Source organism: Chiloscyllium plagiosum, unplaced genomic scaffold (genome assembly GCF_037043375.1).
Source record: "Chiloscyllium plagiosum isolate Xiang-an unplaced genomic scaffold, Cpla_swu_hap1 HiC_scaffold_9, whole genome shotgun sequence".
Lineage (NCBI taxonomy): Eukaryota > Metazoa > Chordata > Chondrichthyes > Orectolobiformes > Hemiscylliidae > Chiloscyllium > Chiloscyllium plagiosum.
In genome coordinates this window covers 52,153,057-52,174,786 of record NW_028270147.1, presented here as the reverse complement: position 1 = coordinate 52,174,786, position 21,730 = coordinate 52,153,057, and the positions used below count along the sequence as shown (strand labels likewise).

Sequence of the window (21,730 nt, the reverse complement as noted above, 5' to 3'; positions counted from 1 at the left end):
TTGGTGTCCATGGCAATCAGATGAAATCTGATGCTCACATAAATAGTGTGTCAGTGACCTATTTCACACTCTTCACACTGCCGATTGGTTTTGCTATGTTCTGAATGGGCATTTGAAATTATCCCAATACAATTAAATTGAGTAGACAATTGTTAGTGTGACTGCAAGTTTATTTGCAGCTTAAAATATAACTCTACTGGTAGATTGCAGCCTGTGTAATCTTGTGTCCGGGTGTTCCACTTGTCTAAAGTATAGCCTGCCGTACCTAGGCATCCATTGCATGTTTCTGCTCTTTTTGAGAAAAGCAACAATACAGTAACCCTCTCAGGACTTCAGCAAGAAAGTCAAAGGCTTGAGTTAAAGGAGATGGGGTAAAGAACCACTTTCCCATCCCACCATAAAGAAAGTTGCAGTGATGGTGCATACTTTTTTTTGCAGTTTTATTTCTCACCTTTTTAAACAGATTTTCATTCATAGCTCAACCCATAAAGAACTTAAACAGCAGTCTTACAGGATATGTAAAGCAAATGGCATGATATGGATGGGAAATAGAGTTATAGTGTAACTACATCATTGTGCACTGATTTAGCTGCTTCTATTGGAAAACTGACAGGGACTCTCTGAACTAATAGAAATCCTAATGGAAAATTCAGACAAGAGGTAGAATAGCTCTGGTTCATTCTGAACAAATCTCCAAATAGTTTCTGATCAGAAATGCTGACTGGACACTATATCTCTGATCAGAAAATCTAGGCTGTGTATCTTTGCTCATCATAAAGAGAGCACAAAGGTGAAATTCACTAATTAACAAATAAAATAACGAGAAATATTTCATGAAAGCACTCTCAGCTGAAATGTGCTGTGAAGTCCTGCAACAACTATTGCCAGATATTACTGGATATAGTGAAACCAGAATCAGAAGTGGTAATACAGTCACATAGATTATAAGTGGTAAGCAAATAAAAAGAAGAAACTGCCCAGAGGGTGGATCAACAACAGTTGTAATGGATATTGAACCCCATAAAGGAAACAATAAATTAAGAGATTGAGGATCATCAGAGGAACTCTCTTATTTTTAGGGTGGTTTCTGATCCTGCTGGGAGTGAATGTCATGACTTTTAACATTATGCTTCAGCAAATATCAAAAGGACTATTTACATTGGCACTCATTGCTGCAAAGAGAGTATATCTGAAGCTTTGATTTTCCACAGACCACCAATATACTCAGCAGAACAAACTATAATCAGTATGAAAAGGAGTATAGTTGTCCCTAATGGATTGTTTTCTCAAGTCAAGGAACATCATTATAGGCTTATGTGTCTGCACACTGCCAGCAATTCCTTGGCTATATAAACCTGAAAACAATATAATTCCAAGAATATGCAAATAGTTTATTACCATTGTCAGAATGTTATGCATGTTAGTGCATGCTTTCTTGGGAATATACCTAATTTCGTTCTGAGACAATTCAACACTTCAACAATTCTATAACGACAAAGGGAAAGAAGATTGATAGTTAAGTTATGTTGTGCAGCCATACCTAATGCATAAACTCCATATACCTGCAGAAGACAAATTCATAAGCACATGCACAAACAAGGAGCCTCATGGGGAAAGCATTTGGAAAGTCTATTAGTGTTTCACATAATTGCATAGATCAAATGACCCATCCTTACAGTATTCCACAGAGCTAGTGGACAAAACTAGGGCACTGTTACATGTGGCATAATATGGACCTAATCAAGAGGACCATAAAAGGAGCCAGGAACAACATATATCTATTGCAGTCAGTCATGCACTGAAGCTTTGACTTTTCTCTAATTGCCCAATATAAATTTCCATTGGGTGTCATGAACTTGAAGGATTGTTTCTTGGAGTTGGTTATGATTTTTCAGACTCTTGAAGAGGGGAAGATAAAATTTGTTTCAAAAAGCAAAATATAAAAAGTTACATGGAGAAATGGAAAGCAAACTGCTATTACTGTCTTGTATCATAACTGTTGATTATTATTACGAAACACATTGATGTAAAAATTTTCTTCAGCAACAGCACAATGAGTAAAACCAAATCAGCCAATGCTACACCTGCCCCATTTCTCAGTAGGCTAATTCTACTTAAGATTGTGAAAAATCAAAGGTAAAAGCACACTCCAGGTATGTCTTCTGTAATAAGTAAGCATTGTTATTTTATCTTCAACCACATTGCCTTGTAATTAAAACTTCTTCCATAGCTTCTGCCATGTTCAGGAAATGATTGACTCAGCAATAAGGTATTGCCAGGTTTCCTGAAGTCATCATAGGAATCCTCCATGAACAAACATAGGTCTCAATGTTATGAATCTGAATTATAATCAATTGTAACCCTCTTGATGTTGTTAATGTGTGGAATTCAGTTAAGGTAATGCTATTGAATGTCAAGGAGCAATGGTTGGATTCTCACTTCTTTAAGACAGTCTTTGCCTGACAATTGTGTGCCGCAAATGTTTCTTACCACTCATCATCTTAAGCCTGGATGTTGTCCTGGCCTTGCTGCATGTAGGCTCCTTCAGTGTCTGAGGTATCATGAATTGTTCTCAGCATTATATAATCAACAGCGAATATCCCACTTCTCACCTTCCAATGGAAAGAATGTCATTGACGAAGCAGCTGAAGATGGTTGGCCTGAGGAACTCATGCAGAGAAGTCCTGAGACTGAAATGCTTGATCACCAACAATCAAAACCATCTTGCATTTGCTGGACATGATCCAATTGGTGTAATATATTACCCTGATTCCCATTGACTCCAGTTTTGATTGGGTTTCTTAATACCATACTCAGTCAAACTCTGCCTTGTTGTGAAGGACTGTCACGTTCTTCTCACTTCTAGAATTCAGATCTTTTGTCTGTTTTTGGACCAAAGCTGTAATGAGATCAGGAGTCTAGTGTTCCTGGCAGAATTAGCATCAGCGAGCATGTCATTCCTCTGTAAGAACCACTTGATAGCATTGCTGACATGATCAAGTGGACTAATAAGGTGGTAAATGCCCTTTTTTGTGGTTCTGGACAATTTTCTGTATTCTCGGGTGGATGCCAGTGTTATTATTGTACCATAACAGTTTGGTGAGAAGCATAACAAGTTCTGGAGCATATCTTCAGTATTATTGCTGGAGTGTTGTCAAGGCACATGACCTTAGCAATATCCAGTGCCTTCAGCCTTTCCTTCACTGCTATGGAGTGAATTAAATCAGCTGAAGCCTCACTTTGTGATGCTGGGGACCTCAGGAGGAGGCCAAGATGGATCATCAACTTGGCACTTCTGGCTGAAGATAGTTACAAAAATGCTGCTGTTGTTTTTAATTTTCTTTTCAAAGAAGGGCAGAAAGGAACATGCCTTATTCTCCTCAAGGAATGCTATTCACCACTACAACCATGGTGCATTAATGGTGGACAAAATGAATGTTTCAGCCGGTGAATTTAGTCCCAAATACATAGACTACCTTTTTTCTGGATGGTGTCTAATGTCTTGGTTTTGCTCGAGCTACATTTGTTAGACAAACGGAGAGTATTCCATCATATACACACTTTGTGTCTTTTAGGTGGAAATCTATTCATGATGCCATTGATTAATACAAGACTAGGGAGTTGGACATCTGTGAAGTTTTGAAACCCATCACGGTTGGTACCCCTTTAACAGAAAGAAAGAAATTATGCCTTTCCAACCTGATGTAGTCTTCTAACTTAGGAATTACATAGAAATCTGTTTTTGTCACTGCATTTACTTTTCTGTAGTCTATATGCAGAATTGAGTGGGTCCATTCAGCTTAGGAACTAACACCACTGATGAACTCCAGCTGCTTTGTCTGGATTCATTCGAGTGATTGTACAACAAGATTGCATCTCTGTTTACTGTAGAGCTTGTCTCTCTGGGCTCAACCAATAAGGATGTTGCGTCATTAGCACTAAGTTTCCTGCTTCTGCATTATGTCTAACCTAACATCTTATATCCAGGTGTATAATTACAGATTTCCTTGTTTTCCTAAGTAACCTTACTAGGCCTTTCATTTTCCTTCCTGCAAATGCAATAACACCATACCGAAGTCTCCCCGTATTTGTAACTGGCTAATTGAGTGCTAGAACTGCAACAAAATTGTGAACTTCCAAATTCTCCTTCCACCTCTTATTCTCACTGTCATTTTCCACTACTCTTACCACCTCATAGACTTACTTTTCATTTTCTTTCCTGAGATTATACCACTTCAACATATTCACATGGCATATTTCTGTGGTCAGGAATATCTATCAGATAAGTCACTTTACTAAGCCTCCTAATTGCCTTGTAGGGTGCACTAAATTTTGCTTTCAGACATTCAACTTGTAAAGACAATAATACCAGTACTTTGTTTCCTACGTGAAACATTCTTGATGTAGCGTTCTTATTGCCCATTCCTTCATTTTTGCTTATTAATGTTGAAATGTACTTATGTGACTTCTGGCAAGTGGGAATAGATTGGGTTGGGATATCTGGTCGGCATGGACAAGTTGGACCGAAGGTCTGTTTCCATGCTGTACATTCTGTATGATTCATGTCTTTACATGCTTCTGTGTCCCACTGTAGAAACATAGACATCTCATCCAGCATTCAAGAACTTTTCCTCAATCAGGATTTCTTATCTCATAATTATAGTTCAATTCATATGGACTAAATCCAGGAGATTCATTTGGGGAATCTCTCTGGTAGTAAACAATAAGAACTCTAATTCTTTGTCCCAATCCTGTGGGTATTCATATCAATAGGTATTAATCACTGTTTTGAGAGTTTGATGACTTCTCTTCAAAGCTCCCTGTGTTTGTGGATGATAAGAGGAAGATATCAACTATTTTATACCCAGATTGTCCTAAATAAGTTACAATCTTGGTTAGTTTGTATCTCAGTTGGATGTCCACAACTGGTAAAAATCTAAGTTACTGCTGCTTTAGATGTAGTTATCCTCAAAGGAATAGTTTTTGGAAATTAGGTTGTCATATCCATAATTGAAAGGATAGCTCATGTCATTCTTGGTAATGGTCCAAAACAATCTATGAAAACTTCAAAATCTCAGATGCATATTAAAGGTGCCACTTTGGTTACGTGCTGATATAGTCCTAATACTTGACATGTTTTACAGAATTGCACTAGGTCCTTCTGAAGTTTTAGCCAGGTAAAATGCCTGTCTTTACTGATGTTTGAGTTTTCAGTATTCCTACATGTCCTAGGAGGAGAAAGTGAGGACTGCAGATGCTGTAGATCAAAGTTGAAACTTTATTGCTGGAACAGCACAGCAGGTCAGGCAGCATCCAGGGAACAGGAGATTCGACGTTTCGGGCACAGGCCCTTCTTCTTCCTGAAGAAGGGCCTGTGCCCGAAACGTCGAATCTCCTGTTCCCTGGATGCTGCCTGACCTGCTGTGCTGTTCCAGCAATAAAGTTTCAACCTCCTACATGTCCTACCATAGATACTTCAGATATTACTCATAATACCTCCTTACATATTTGGGTGGCCTCATTTGCTGATGAATAATCATCCATTCCTGATCCACAGATCTGCGAGGGTGTCTCCACTTCATCAGAACTTTATTTTAATGCAATATTACTCTGGAATTCCCTCAGTTTCAGCTTCAGTGTGAGCTGTTTGTACTAACATTCTTAACTCTGGATCTGCTTCCTGACCCTCAGTCAATGAAGACATACCAAATACTTCTTTTGAATTATTCCCATCTAAAATAAGATTTCAGCTAATCTAACATGTACTTGGGTCTTTCTTTAATCTCTGGTGATGGATTTTGTTTAGCCATTGCCCTGGTCACCACACCGAGGATAAAAAAACACCTGTAACTGTTCTGTTTTTTTAATCTCATTCAGATGTTCCGTGATTATCAGGGGAAGTTATAAGCTTACTGGAGCTAAATTATTCCTTTGAACTCGAGTCAAAATTATTTGCAGTTTCTTAATAATTCACCACACAAGTCACATTCAAATTATATATGTTGTACAGTTAAACTGGGATATACTCTGCACTTACGCCTTTTACTAACATTTTGGCTTTCATTCACAATAGAGGGAAAATGTATCCTTTTCCCACAAGAGTTTAGGGAGCTCTTGGTATCTCTTAATATAGTTGTGGCTTCAGCAATATCATTTGAAGCAAAAGAGGTTATCTTCCTCTGTGACAAAATCCTTTCATATCTCTCATTTGCTTTACTCATATTTTCTGCAATTATGGCTGTGTTCGCCTCTGCTGTTTTGGTTTTAGTTAAAGTTACAATTTGATCTGCGCCATGTTTCTTCCAAATGACCTTTTCGGACTCACTCTGATGAATCCCAGTAAGTTCCATGGGCTCCGCTTGCAACTTGCAGCATTCTGAATGAAGGAAAGTGTCCCACTTTACTGCAATCCAAACACCTCTGAAGAGGAGACATTGTGGCATTCCAGCAGTCCTTTCTTCATCTTGGCTACTTTTCTTCCTCTTACTGTCTAATCTGCTACTCTTCTTGAGTCTTGTGGCGGGGGGGGGGGGGGGGGGGGACAAGAATAAAAGGTTCAGTTTTGTGGGTCAGCTCCAACTGTAAGCCATTACTGCTGTTTATCGAATAGTTGCAACTCTGTGCTTAACAACGTAGTTTCTTATCTTCCAGGAGAATGATCCCCCTTAAAGCTTCATATGCAAATATCCAGATACCAAAATTACTTTTCTCAATCCTTTCAAGTTCAAGGTTGATTTGTCCAGGCTGTTTCCTTATATTCTGGAACTTTTCTCTACACTCTTCTGAAATTAACTTGTGCATTCAAAGTAATCTGCATTAAAATGTCATAAATGTTAGAAGCTTCCTCTGATGGTGAAGCATAAATTGCCTGTTCTCTACCATTGCATCAGCAATATCCAGCTGTCATTTGGCAACTTTATCTGGTTTGCAATTTTCTCAAATGGCATCAAGAATCCTATACATTGTTTTCCTCAAATATTGGTTGGGTCTGTGGGCTTTAGATTATGACTCGTATTTTCCATCGTCACAGCTTACATCAGCATCAGATGGTTCTTTTTTCAAATGTTATCATTTAAAGTTTCATCTCTCTCTCTTCTTTAGAAACTCTAGTTTCCTAAGCCCTCTTTGTCTGTCTTTTCTCTCTGATATTGAAGGTCTTTTAAACGCTAGTTCCTTTTGTCTCTGCACTGCTTCAATTCTCTTTTATGTTCAAACTATTTAACTGTAACTCAATGTGAACAGATACTTGGCGTACTTGGTGATGTGTATCTCTATAAAGACGAAATTATTTGTACCTTTTTATGTTTTTAACCCTGGCATACAATTCCACTTCTGATGGGCTTGCCAATTCAATCAATTTGGCCATTGTGATCTCTTTTTAATTCAACAGGTATAGCTGCTGCACCTTTAGGAAGGCTTTTTCAGCTTTTCATGTGAACTTACTACTGTGGTCCAAAACCTGGTGTTTATTGTTTTAATGGTTTTCACTTGCTATAATTCCACATCCAATATTTCATTGTCTTTGTTGCAAAATTTCAGACAAGTCTAGTGACTTTTCATAAATATGAGTGATGCATGGAAAATTGATGGAAAATTGAACTTGGCTATTCCTGAACTTGTGGAGAAAGTGAGGACTGCAGATGCTGGAGATCAGAGCTGAAAATGTGTAGCTGGAAAAGCGCAGCAGGTCTGGCAGCATCCAAGGAACAGGAGAATCGACGTTTCGGGCATAAGCCCTTCTTCAGGAAGCCCTTCTTCCTGGACTTGTCACAAATAGAAAATTTCCTTAAAAGCCAAACTGCCCAATCTTACCTAACTGTCTTATTTAGGCTAAATGAGTATGCACACCGATTTTGTTCATTAACAAGAAAATAACTTTATTGCAATCGAGCTGTTTATAATCTGTTCTGAAAAAGAGTTATATTAAACTCAAAAGGTTAAATCTTTCTCTCCACTGATACTGCTGTATTTTCTGCGTTTCTCCAGCATTTTCAGTACTTACTTCAGATTTCCAGTACCTGCAGTATTTTGCTTTTATTTGTTTATAATCAATGGCAAGGAAGAAACATGAATTAACTTGTAACTCTAGGATTTAAACACTACCCCATTTTAAAATTCCCTGATACATGCAAACAAAAGCAGAAAATGACAAAACATGGATACTGTGGTGGGAGGGGTGCGATGTAAAAAGAGGGGGAGAAAGGAAGAGAAACACCAATCCGGACCACAGAAGTTGCTAAGTTGTTTTTTTGGTTTCTTCCACTTCCTTCAATTCTTTGTAAATGAGGTGAGGTTGTTTGAACACCAGTGCTGTCTTTCATTCACTGGTTGAGAATTTACCCTTTTCAGTGTCTCAAACTTTGTTTCCCCTCTTTTCCATGCAGTAAACAATTTGCAGATACATTTTTACAGACAAAATGGTGAGCGAGATGCCTGTTCTTTGCAGGCTCAATATTCCTGCTATATTGCCTATATACAAGGCTGCAGACACTGACCCAAAACCAGTCAGGTAGTTGTTACTCTGCTGAACCCTCCAGAGCCCATAACTTCCAGTCACTGGCTCTGGGCAAAACTGCCCAAAACAAGTGCACATGGAGTTGAAATGTTGAGCATTCTCCCCCAATGCTTGACTAAGGCAATATCGTAATACAACTCACAATGAGTTCCAGTAATTTATTTTTAAAATGACAGCATCATTTTTCAGTTTCTTTTGTTTAAAACAATGTCTTTTCACTTTTCACAATTCAAAAAATAAAAGTGGACTTTACAAGGATGAGTAAAGAACGAAGTTTGATACAAGAGTCTGACTAGGGCACATCTTAGGAAGAAAATTGTAAGAGACATTATGTTGGGAAGACTTCAAGGAAGAAGGAAAAAAAAGTATGGTGGTGGGTGGTTTGAAAATTGAATTAAGTTACAGGCAAATAAAAAGGCTGACACAGGACTGAAAGACTACAATGAGCCACATGAGCTATGGCACACATAACATTGACTAGCATCACTAAGGCCTTGTACACATTAGTACTTTGAAACAAATTGAAATCATGCATTGCATAATCAAGTCAGATTTAATATGGTATCTATTATAAAAAGCTATTTAATGTTATTTAATACTGCTTCCATGATCTAAAAAGGTAATTAATATGTTTGTATTTTACTACCTCTGCTGCCACTGATGAAGTAATGTTTAGGACTTGTGAATTTTATGCTCTTCCACAATTTCAATTTCATTTCACCAGAAGTGATTAAAAACACATTTGTCCTCCATGTTTGAGTGCAAGACTGTCTGCTGCTTAAGTTATTATCTAAAATACCAGTGGGGAGAGCTGAAGACTTAGTCATATGTTGTTTGCCCATTTCTTTTCAGTATCTACTACAGAATATAATAAGAGTGGCACAGCTTTGAGATGAAAATAGAGATGTGTAATGTAGAAAGTCTGTTATTAATATCACACTGTCAAATATAATTTTGGGTCCCTGGCTTGACCAGGCTTATACAGCATTTGGAGGTTTTAACAAAATTAATTAATAATGTGGATAGTTTGAGAAAGAGAAATTCTGTTGTTTTAACGTCCTACAGTATCACAATTCTTTTATCCTGATGCCTCCATTAGCTGTAATCTTTGTTTACAAAGCCTTTTCTTCCAGCTGTGGTCTTGACTTATTATTTTTACTCTGTTCCACAGCCCAATGGAAGCAGCCAGGGCAAAGTCCATAATCCATTCCTTCCCACTCCAATGTTGCCACCTCCACCTCCTCCACCTATGGCCAGGCCTGTGCCTTTGCCAGTGCCAGACACAAAACCAACTACCACATCTACAGATGGAGGAGCAGCATCACCTACTTCACCCAGTAAGTTTACTTCAGCAAAACCCCTGTAATTGTATCAAAATATGTAATGCCAGCCTTCTCAAGTCAAGCATTAGGTCACTTGTTTTTAATATGACTACATATTTAGACACAAGTTGGTTAAACCTTTGTCTTTCGAAACCTGCTGCCCATCAAAGTCATATGTCTGAATGGAAAAAATCAGAGTTTTATTCCTTTCTTCTAATGTGAGGTGTTTTCTTCCTGTGGTTATCTATTTGCTGGCTTCCAGATAAATGCTTTACATTGTACTTACTTTTGTTTCTGTTTGAATTTCTTTTTTTTTAACTCCGTAAACTACAAAAAAATCCACAATGTGAAAATTGCTCCATTTTCTTAGTATCGCCTTTCAGAATTGTTCCTTTAATGTGGCAAAGGGCATATCAGCAAAATGCCTTTGTACGCATTGGAGTATTTCTAATTGTCAGCGACCCATTTCTCTCCCATTAAAAGGGAGACAAGCAGAGAAAAGTAAGACATTTTTGACAATTTATCCAATTTCTAGGTAGGCCTTTAAATAGACCCAACATTGCTCAAAAATAACAATAACTTGTACCGAGGAAGTCCTGAAATATTAATTAACTTATTATGGGGAGGGTTTTCATTATTCCAAAAAGAGGAAAACACCTTTACTTAACTCATCACTGAGTTAAAAGTTGAAATCAAAATAGAAATCTTATTAAGCATTCCAGCTATAACTTGGTTTCACTTTTTCGATTCCAGCATCCACATTGTAATGGACTTCCACTGTTGTAGCACTTTTAAAGTAATGCAACATGTTAAGGTGCTTCATTGAAGCATTGTAAAACCAATTGTGACTCCAAATTGTGTAATGCAATATTAGATGAGGTAACCAAAAGCTTGGTCAAAGAGCAAAGGATAATGTAGTGTTTTAAAAAAGGAAAGCAAAGTAGAGTGATGCAGGGAGGGTATTCCACACCTTGAGGCCTAGGAAACTGAAGATACAGCTAGTGGTGGGGCATCAAAAAATGGGGGTTTAGTCAAGAGGCAAGAATTAGATGAGAGCAGATATCTTGGAGGGCTATGGAGCTGGAGGAGCTCACAGAGATAGGGAAGGGCAAGGTATTGGAGGGATTGAAAAATGGATGAAAATGTTAAAAGCGCAGTGTTCCCTATCCAAGAGATGTAATCTGGTATTATATGCTACATTGTGATTTAAATTTGCAAATGGCCAGATATGCCCCTTGCTTTTCTTATGGGGACTACTAAAAGCCACTAAAGGAAATATGTGTTTTTGTAGGTTGTTTTTAAAAGACATTTTAGGGCCAAGAGAAACAATCATGCTCCAAGTTGAAATTCCCATCCACAGATATAAGGGAACTTGATTTTTTTTCTCACTCCTCCATCTTTAGTCAGTATTGTGGTATCTAGATTGCACCAGTTGTTTCATGTATTGATTCATAGACACATCACAATCATTACCGTGCCAACACATCAGTAATCAGCAGTACACCACACACCGGATAAACTTGGTCTCTGGTGATGTTTGACTGAGATAAGTAATTCGCACAAATCTTCAGATTTTTCCTGGTAATAACATAATCGTAAGAAAGGATAGAAAACATAAGCACACAATCGATTGTTTGAGGCTTATCCTTAGGACAGTTTTGTTAAAGCACCATACTATCTGTAACCAGCCTGATGGTGATAAAATATAAAGGCAAGCAAATTCTGCCTGCTTGATGTAATCATAGATTGGAAACTGCTATTCTCTAGTGAATCACAGCAACTTTACTATATTTGGACAAAAATAATATGATCTGTAGTAAATTCTGACTAAATGTAATGAAACATTGTAGAACTCAGCAGAAAATGCTACAGTTATGTTGTTAAAGGCATAAGGGAAAATGGAAAATATAGTTTGCCACCAGTATAATTGAGGCAATGATGTACTTAAACAACATTATACATTTTTTTTATTCATCATTTGTGGATTTACCTATGATTAACTACACTTGCCTCCAGTTGGGAATGGTACATATCTTTATTTTTTTCAAAGATTTATCTTTGCCTATTTTCTTTCCTGCTAAAACTACTTTATTATCTTTGCAATTAAATGGTTGGTTTCCTTATTCTAGTGGTTTATCCCCACCACAACTTATTTTCCTGGAGTAACTGATACAATGAGGAACTATTTGTATCTTGACAGCGTTCTGCATTCTACAAGTGGAAAGCCTTGCCAACTCAATTCACTTGTATGCAGCTAAAGAGGAGCAGATGTAGGCACTCAGCCTTTTGAGCTTGCTACGCCATTTAATATGTCCATGACTGATTGTCCAACTCAGTAACCTTACCAGCTTTCTCTCTCTACCCTTTGATCCCTTTAGCCTTAAGAACTATATCTAACTCCTTATTGAAAGCATTCAATATTTTGACCTCAATCGCTTTCGCAGGCAGATTGTTCCGCAGACTCATCAAACTGCTCATTTCAGTCCTAAATGGCCTCCCATCTCCTTAGACTGTGACCCCTGATTCTGGATTCCCCAGTCATGGGGAACATCCTTACTGTATTTACGTTGTCTAGTTATGAGATTTCCCCCTCATTCTTCTAAACACATTTGTCCTATGTTTTAAAACATTACAAGATAGTAATGATAGTTTTGCAGATCTTGGGACTGTTCTTTCATTAGAGAGAGAAGGCTAGTGGTGATTTAACCTGAGGGTAACCTCAGCCAGTGTGGGAATAGAACCTACATTTGTTGGCATCATTCTGCATCACAAATCAGCTCTGGAGCCAACTCAGCTAACTGTAGGAATATTACACCACTTAAAATTGGCAACTCTTTGGAGGAAGAATTTGAGAGAGGAATACTTCTGACTGTTACCTGTAGCAACGTAGTAATATTTAGAAAGAATTCTCACATTCTTTTACTGCATACTTTTAGTTTTATGAGAAATACCCGAGAAGAAATTTTTACCAATTTATTTTGATGTTGCTACACATAGTCATAAGGGCATTTTTTACCCCAATATTTGTGCTTTCTGCTATCAACAACCAGTTGAGCTTCTTTAAATATCTCAACCAACTTAGGACAGTATTAGTCTCCCGTAAGACCATTTTTTTGGCTCTTATTTCCTTTAATTTAGCTTCCATTATTAATGTAAAACATTGAAAGAGGTAGCACAAGAATAGTTTCAACTGAGAGCTGGAGACAAGTTTTCTTCATTGCTATCTGTTCCAGTTTAATGATAGTTATTTTGCTTTAAAGCTTTTTTTTAAACTATTTTCTATAATGAAACATTGCTTCTACTATGCACCTGAGGTGATATTTCCATTTGAATTCTCTTGTCTATGTTTTAGCTCACTTATTCATGTTGTTTAATTATTTCTCAGATTCTTACATCACAGTAAATGATACGTTCTGTGACCTTTTACATTTATGCTTCCATGTTGATATATCTTGAAAGAAATTTAGTTAAGGAGGATTCTTGTAGTACTGTGGTTATTGCCCTACAAAATAAGAAAATTGTCTTGCCCATATATGTGATCTTTTGAAGCTATAGCTTTTAAAGTTTCAAGTCCATTATCAGGTGATTAAAAACTGAGTACCAGGAATAAGTTTGAGTGACTGTGTCTGTAAACACTGCAGTCTTTCAGTCAGGCTTAAGATGTTTGCTGTTCGTGTGCGACCCACTGCTGCTTCCTGAACGCATGTATCCCTTCCCTTCACAGCCTATTCGACACCCAGCACCTCCCCTGCAAACCGATTCGTGAGTGTTGGACCACGGGATCCCAGCTTTGTAAATATCCCTCAACAGCCACAGGTGGGCAGCTTTGAACCTTTCTGTATTCAGTGTAGCTTTTTGTGGTCGTGTATTTCTGTGCAGTGAACATCATTCATTTGCTGCTATCAGACAGCATATTGTTATAGCCTTTGGGGATCTGTCAGAAATGTCTTTATGCTCCACTTGTAAGAGGAAAATGCCTTTTTATTGGAACGTACCGGAAGTCTGCTTACAAGTTGAAAGTAAAATCCATGTGTCCTTTTAGGCTATCTGACATTTGACACTGTTTGAAATGCAAACTTTTCAAAATGAAAAGATGTTGTCTTCCTGCTTATCCTCAGAAAACCAATAAAGTACATTAGCTTGCTAGGTTTACATTCACATTTCTTTCTACAATTACTATTTAGGTTTTCTCTGGAAAAGACAAAGTGTTGTGTAAATTCTATTTTATAATGTAGAAAGCTGCTGGTTTCAGCTGTTTTATAAGTCTTGCATATAGTAGGATTTTATTCTGCATTTTTGAAAGATCTGTATTAACTTAATGGTTTGAAACTAACTTGCTGTATAGATTTTGAAACTTCGACATTATTGATGTACTTAATGTTTTTTCAGTTGTGTGCAGAAAAAGCTATAAATTAACACGATCATCCATAAAGTAGAATTAAAGTTCATAACACATCATGCCTACCTTGAGAAAAGTAACATCTGTTTTATTTGACACATTTTTGACACATTTGAATGTAACAATGAGAGAGGGATGCTTTTGATATTACCAGTGTGTAATGAGTTGCTGTGAAAGACTATAAAATGGTACCATGTCCAAGTCTGAGTCCAATCTCATCTTACTTACATAGTAAAGTCTCTAAATGTCTTATAAGGACAGTTGTGCAATTTTTCTGACTCAAAGAAAGAGCATAATTTCTAGCTGTAAGGACTACTCAGTTTAAAAAAAAAATCAACAAGAATCAGGAATTTAATCTAAAATGCTGGTGCTAAAATGTAACATGTGTTCTGTCTGCAAAATTCAAATCCACTGAAGTTCAGAATTTTTTAGACTTCCACCCTGTATCCATCCTAAACTGATTCTGCTCAAATCCAGTGATTGATGATGCAATAGTTATGCAAAGTTTTAATATCACCAGTTGTAGACTAGAGTGCTTTAGCAATTGCAAGATCTGTGGTTGACAAATGACATTATGAATGGAAAGTTGAATCTTTTTCATTATTTTAAAATAGAGTCAGAGATCTACAGCATGGAAACAGACCCTTCGGTCCAACCCGTCCTTGCCGACCAGATATCCCAACCCAATGGTACCAGCCTCCACCACATCCTCTGGCAGCTCATTCCATACACGTACCCCCCTCTGTGTGAAAACATTGCCCCTTAGGTCTCTTTTATATCTTTCCCCTCTCACTCTAAACCTATGCCCTCTAGTTCTGGACTCCCTGACCCCAGGGAAAAGACTTTGCCTATTTACCCTATCCATGCCCCTCATAATTTTGTAAACTTCTATAAAGTCACCCCTCAGCCTCTGACGCTCCAGGGAAAACAGCCCCAGCCTGTTCAGCCTCCCCCTATAGCTCAAATCCTCCAACCCTGGCAACATCCTTGTAAATCTTTTCTGAACCCTTTCAAGTTTCACAACATCTTTCCGATAGGAAGGTGACCAGAATTGCATGTAATATTCCAACAGTGGCCTAGCCAGTGTCCTGTACAGCCGCAACATGACCTCCCAACTCCTGTACTCAATACACTGACCAATAAAGGAAAACATACCAAACGCCTTCTTCACTATCCTATCTACCTGCGACTTCGCTTTCAAGGAGCTATGAACCTGCACTCCAAGGTCTCTTTGTTCAGCAACACTCCCTAGGACCTCACCATTAAGTGTATAAGTCCTGTTAATATTTGCTTTCCCAAAATGCAGCACCTCGCATTTATCTAAATTAAACTCCATCTGCCTCTTCTCAGCCCATTGGCCCATTTGGTCAAGATCCTGTTGTAATCCGAGGTAACCCTCTTCGCTGTCCACTACATCTCCAATTTTGGTGTCATCTGCAAACCTACTAACTGTACCTCTTATGCTCGCATCCAAATCATTTATGTAAATGACAAAAAGTAGAGGACCCAGCACTGATCCTTGTGGCACTCCACTGGTCAAAGGCCTCCAGTCTGAAAAAAAACCCTTCACTATTACCCTCTGTCTTCTACCTTTGAGTCAGTTCTGTATCCAAATGGCTACTTCTCTCTGTATTCTGCGATACCTCATGCAGGTAGCCTTGATTGTTTCTGACTTAAATCTGGCTTTCTTATGCTCACATTTTTAATCTTTAAAACAAATATTTATTCAAACAATTCTCAATCCTAAAGATTGCAAGTTTTATGTCTGTGAAGGTAGCAGTATTGATGCACCAACACTTTGTGATAGAATGGGAGGAGGAGATAGATTATGTCAGTCGTAAATTTGTGATTTTGAGAGATCTGCAGGAGGGAGGAGATGATCATCATAAAGGATTTGGGAGAGATTAGATCTTAGATGGCCTTTGTACATCTTTAGCTGGGAAATAGTGTGTGACAGCTGAATGGATGTACTTAAACTATAGGGGAGAACAGAACACGCAAAACACATTTTTTACATTTGTGTTCTTCCAATACTTCATTTTGTTTTCTATTCAATCTGACTTATTATAGAATGCTCATGTTAAAATATTGTCTTTGCTTCAGTTTACAAATGCTAATATGTTTGTAAGCATTTATTGACAAAGGTGTGGCAGATGAAATAAGTCTCATTGAGATCTGTGAACTTGGGGGTAATTCTTGTCATTTGGTAGTAGTCAATTTAAGCATTGCTGAAGAAAGACATATTTGTCAAAGCTTTACATATTGCCATGAGAGGAGAGTGCTGATTGGTTGACCAGTGTCTCTGGTGAATGTGTTGCCAATGAGAATGCACCAGTTGATGATTGACAGTTAGCTTCCAAGTTTGTTTAAATATTGGAACAAACAGGTCAGCACTGGTTGAGTTTGATGTGCTTCAAACACTCAATGATCCAGTAAATGTCCATTTGAAGAATCACAACAATGCTAGACACGTTGCAGGTTTTGAAAGTAGATTAGATTAGATTACTTAGTGTGGAAACAGGCCCTTCGGCCCAACAAGTCCACACTGATCCGCCGAAGCACAACCCACCCAGGCCCAGACCCATTCCCCTACATTTACCCTCTTCACCTAACACTACGGGCAGTTTAGCATGGCTAATTTACCCAACCTGCATATTTTTGGATTGTGGGAGGGAACCGGAACATTCAGAGGAAACCCACACAGACACGGGGAGAATGTGCATACTCCACACAGAGAGTAGCCTGAGGCGGGAACTGAACCTGGGTCTCTGGCGCTGTGAGGCAGCAGTGCTAACCACTTTGCCACCGTGCCACCCAGTCAGGTTGGTTAGAATTAGTACATTACTTACTGTGGACAACAGAAGGAGCACGATGTTTGATATTTGCAAGTCTTTGGGAAGTATGACCTACATATCTGGCATCATATCAGGACTGACATTCATATTACCACATTACACATTCAGATATCATTCTGGCCTAATGGCAGCATCCTGTTAGTGACAAGTATTACTTGTGTTTCGACTGCTTAGTAGTAATGTGAAACGGCTTCCTTCACCCATTGCTCAAACTTTAAGGTACCTAACTCTTCCAGGGGATTGTAAATTTCAGTGCCAGTATGATGGCAGGTACCTAAGTAGCACATCACAAATTCTGACGGATCAAATAAAATAGTGCTTCCCTTTGGCTTTTCACCAAAAGCATGGTATTCATTGTACCCAACCAGCCCTTGCTTGCAAAGCTGGCAGTACAACATCCAACATCCAGATTTCATAATTCGACAACTGAAATTTGCTGGGTAACTTTGAGTATGTTAAGAATATGCTGCCAAGTTAGGGCTTTTGTGCTTGCAGTATCGAGCACTTGTATTTACATTTACTGGAAGCATTTTGCATGCCCTTTTTGCAGGCATACGTAACATTTTGTCAGACTACATCTGTTTAACTCCACAAATTAAATAACACATTTCTGGTTCATTTCTCAGGACAATGTTTTGACCAGTCAGAGGTTACCTGCTTTGTTTAAAATTTAAACAAAGTCTGACTGAATTGTCAAGTCATCATTAATTGGTACATTCTCTATAACACTACCTCTATCAGTCATTGTCCAGTTGCCAATGAGCGCACTCTCTTCATACGGTATAAATGTTACATTAGTAGTCTTGATAATATTCCTAAAGAATGCAAGATAAAAAGCTCCAACAATGTTATTTTCAGTAAATAATTCATTAAAGCAAAACAATAGATTTTTCCTAAGACTAACAAATCACTTTAATAACATTGCAAAGTGGTGATATACACCGTAATACATGAGAATGTAATATTTCTAAATGCAATGGCTTTACACGATTTTGTAATGACTCATCAGTAGTATAATAAATTTGGTGCTGTCTCTGTGTTTATTAACAGCTCTAGTTTACAGCTGTTCAGACTATACAGGTGAAACAGCATGTCATTGAATTCTCTTGGATTGAGAAAAGATGGGTCACAGAAAGTACACTGCTGACTGAATGATAGAATAATGAAAGCTAAAAAAATGTGTATCTGAAGGATTGAGTAACCTGTGTTCTGAATCAAATCCTTTTTAAAATATCCAATAATAGAGACCCTGTCACAAAAGCTTCATTTCACATTGACTGCATGTTCTTTTAAAAAACCTAATAAATTCCAAGTAACTTGGGGAGCAGCCGTCGCTCTTTAAGCTGTTAATCTGCAGTTACTGCTGCCTAAACAAGAAACTGCAAACAGCAGTCTCACGCTATGGAATGTTTTGCTGGACAGTTAGAACATTATTTTCACTCCTTAAATCTTATCTGGACCTTCATTGATATTAAAGGGCATCTCCCTTGTGTTTAAATGCTTAGAAATATTTTAAACCAACTTTAATTGCTGGACTTTCATTTATCTCAAAATGATTGACAACAATTTACAGAAGGTCGTGCACAAAGATTGTTGATCGTATGAGTTACAGTTGACCTAAATTAACAAAGAGATTGTTGAGAATCTGTAATTTAAAGGCAATTGAATATGTGTAAACATTCTTAACAGCCAATAAGGGGAAGGAAATAATTCTTTCTATTTTACTAAGAGTCTTACTTTATATGCAAATGCTATAGACATTCATTGTATTTTACGAATAGATGATGCTGCATTTCAGAAGTCAGATTGGACTGAAGGTTGGACCTCTGGAATGTAGTTTGTTCATGCTGATTTATGTACGCATCCAGAGTTAGTGCCATAATAAACAAGCCCACCTTCAGAGGTTAATTTTGTACAAGTACTGATTCAGAAGCTGATTCAATCCAATCAGGTGATGGGATATACGTTACACTTCCTCTTTCTTTTCCAACAAACTTCCTTTTCCCATCAATATTTTTTTCTAGCCAATCTATTTTGCTGCAGGCAATTTAATTTGATTTAATTATCTCAAAAGCATCAGTATAACTGGAATGGTCCACTTATACCATGTGTTGATGGAAAATTCTGAACGTGGATTACCCACCAAATGTCAGTTATTGAACCTGACCAGTCAATAAGGAAATGATCAGTTAAAATTGAGTCAACAGTGACTGATCCCACCCTTCTTCCATCAATAGAATATTGTTTTTAAAGTACTGTTTTAGATGCATTTGATATGATTAGACCATGCAAATCCCATTTTGTCATTTCTCAGTAAAGTTTGTCAACCATCAAAGATATGAGGGGTGAAATTGGTCTCTGACATAAAAGGAAATCAGGCATGATAAAAGCAGGATTTCAGTTCCTTGTCATTGATATTGTATTGCTGCTGAAGACCAATTCACCCTCCATTGCATCCAAAAGACATGATATAAATAAAGCACATAACATGATGCATGACATTTAGACTATTCGTAAGCCAATACACAGCTGTTGCTTATGTAATATAAATCAGGTGAACTGGTGCCCTCAGTAACCTCAGTCTGAAGAGGTGCAATAGGTAGCTTTGGACCAATGGTATGCAAAACCTCCAACTTATTTCTTTTCCAGATTTTATGTACATTATCTGATGGAGATTGTTTGCCACATTAGTTAGTAACGTCATTATTGTTGTGTCATGTAATTATCAGGAAAGTAGAAGACAACAGATTATTGTTTATTTTAACTTTATTTATTAGGTCAAAAGTGCAATCCAATTCCTCTGCAAATACTCTTTCTAGTTGCTGTTTGGCAATCCTTACATTGTTGGTATGTTTAGAATGTATGGATCACAATAATTCAACAATACAGTAACTATAACCTTTCACGAGTAACATAATTGGCTACATGTTGCTGCTGGTGATCCACAACTGATCCTGCAGTGTAAATAGAACACAATCTACAGCACCGTGAATTAACAAAATGGATTTATTTCCATTGGAAACAATTCTGTTATAAACTAGCTAACTATGTATTTAGTATCACTGGAACAAAATGCTTTATGAGCATTTGGGGTTTAGATAATTGTTGGAATATCTGATTTGCTTTTTAAGACATTTGACTATCAATAGATTGGTGCCAGAGGAGTGTAAAGATGTACATATATTACTGCTGTCTCTTCTATCCATTTTCCCTGATTATTTTTGCTGCAGATAGCACAGTATTGGATTAGCTTGCTGTATAGCACATCAGAAGGAAGATCAATTTATTGACTTTGTCAGCATAGTAAGTAATTGTTGAAGGAAAGAAATGGAAGGCGAGAGTGCACTGCATCAAAAATAAAATATGACATCTACTTTTTCTACCTTATGCATCTTTAAATGTTTATACAGGAAAGAGCACTTCAGTTAATCAGGTGGTTGTGCATTATTAATTAACCTCAACTCAGAGCTCTGCATAATTGTTGGTTTCACAGAAATGCAGTATTTTTTGTAGATGATGAAGACATTGACCAACTTGCAGCATTTTCTCCCCCTCTGCAGTTTTCCTCAGACTGCACTCAGTTCACATTTTTGCACAAATATCATTAAAACATTCAGCCCTATCAATAGAATAGATTCCTAGTTCATGCAGTAAATCAGTATGGCTAGACAACACGGGCAGATTTTCTTTCTGAGGTGTTTTGATTTGAAATCTATCCTTAATGGCACCAATGACCTGCAGGCAGGTTTTAATGGACTGCTTCTATTTTATTAGATTACTAGATTACTTTACAGTGTGGAAACAGGCCCTTCGGCCCAACAAGTCCACACTGACCTGCCGAAGCGCAACCCACCCATACATTTGCCCCTTACCTAACACTACGGGCAATTTAGCATGGCCAATTCACCTATCCTGCACGTTTTTAGACTGTGGGAGGAAACCGGAGCACCCGGAGGAAACCCACGCAGACACGGGGAGAACGTGCAAACTCCACACAGTCAGTCGCCTGAGGCGGGAACTGAACCCGGGTCTCTGGCGCTGTGAGGCAGCAGTGCTAACTATTGTGCCACCCACAAGAAATGCAAGAAAATGGTTCTTTAATATTTTTAATTCTGTGCATAAGGGTTAGCTTAGCCATGGGTTTATTTTATTTTAATTCCACCAGATTACTCATGGTTAGCTTATAAAGCCCAAATGCTTAAACAGAGTAAAAAATAGCAAAAAGTGACACATTTGTGGATCACATTAAGTTATCTTTCACAATAATTACGATAATATATTACTTATAATACTACATGAAGTTTCACATATTTTCTTTTAGTGTGCTACATCAGTGATGATGATGAGGTGCCAGTGTTGGACTGGGGTGGACTAAGTTAAAAAATAACCTAGTGTTGTGTGATTTTTAACTACATCAGTGATGTGTGTGTAATCAAACACCAGTTACATTCTAGGCAATAAACTCAAAGAATGCAAAGGTTTTGGCCATAACTCCACAGGGGTGAAACAGATAATATTAGATTGGCCTTTATTTAATTCCATTCACTGTTCATTTTGCGTCACCATGCAAGACACGTTACTATGCCAACATGTTTTGAGCAACTAAAATTTTGTGTTGCACCATCTTTGTGTTCTGATT

General features: G+C 37.7%; 1 protein-coding gene across 12 annotated transcripts in view; it reads left to right on the top strand.

Annotated features, from left to right (window-relative positions):
• Window positions 1–21,730, top strand: part of nfia (nuclear factor I/A) — a 732,109-nt gene that overhangs the window by 658,025 nt on the left and 52,354 nt on the right. For all 12 annotated transcript variants that reach the window (XM_043699269.2, XM_043699272.2, XM_043699263.2 and 9 more), the window contains 2 exons: window positions 9,687–9,852; window positions 13,562–13,653. In XM_043699269.2, coding sequence (XP_043555204.1) covers window positions 9,687–9,852; window positions 13,562–13,653 — 258 coding nt within the window. The remainder of the gene's footprint in view (window positions 1–9,686; window positions 9,853–13,561; window positions 13,654–21,730) is intronic.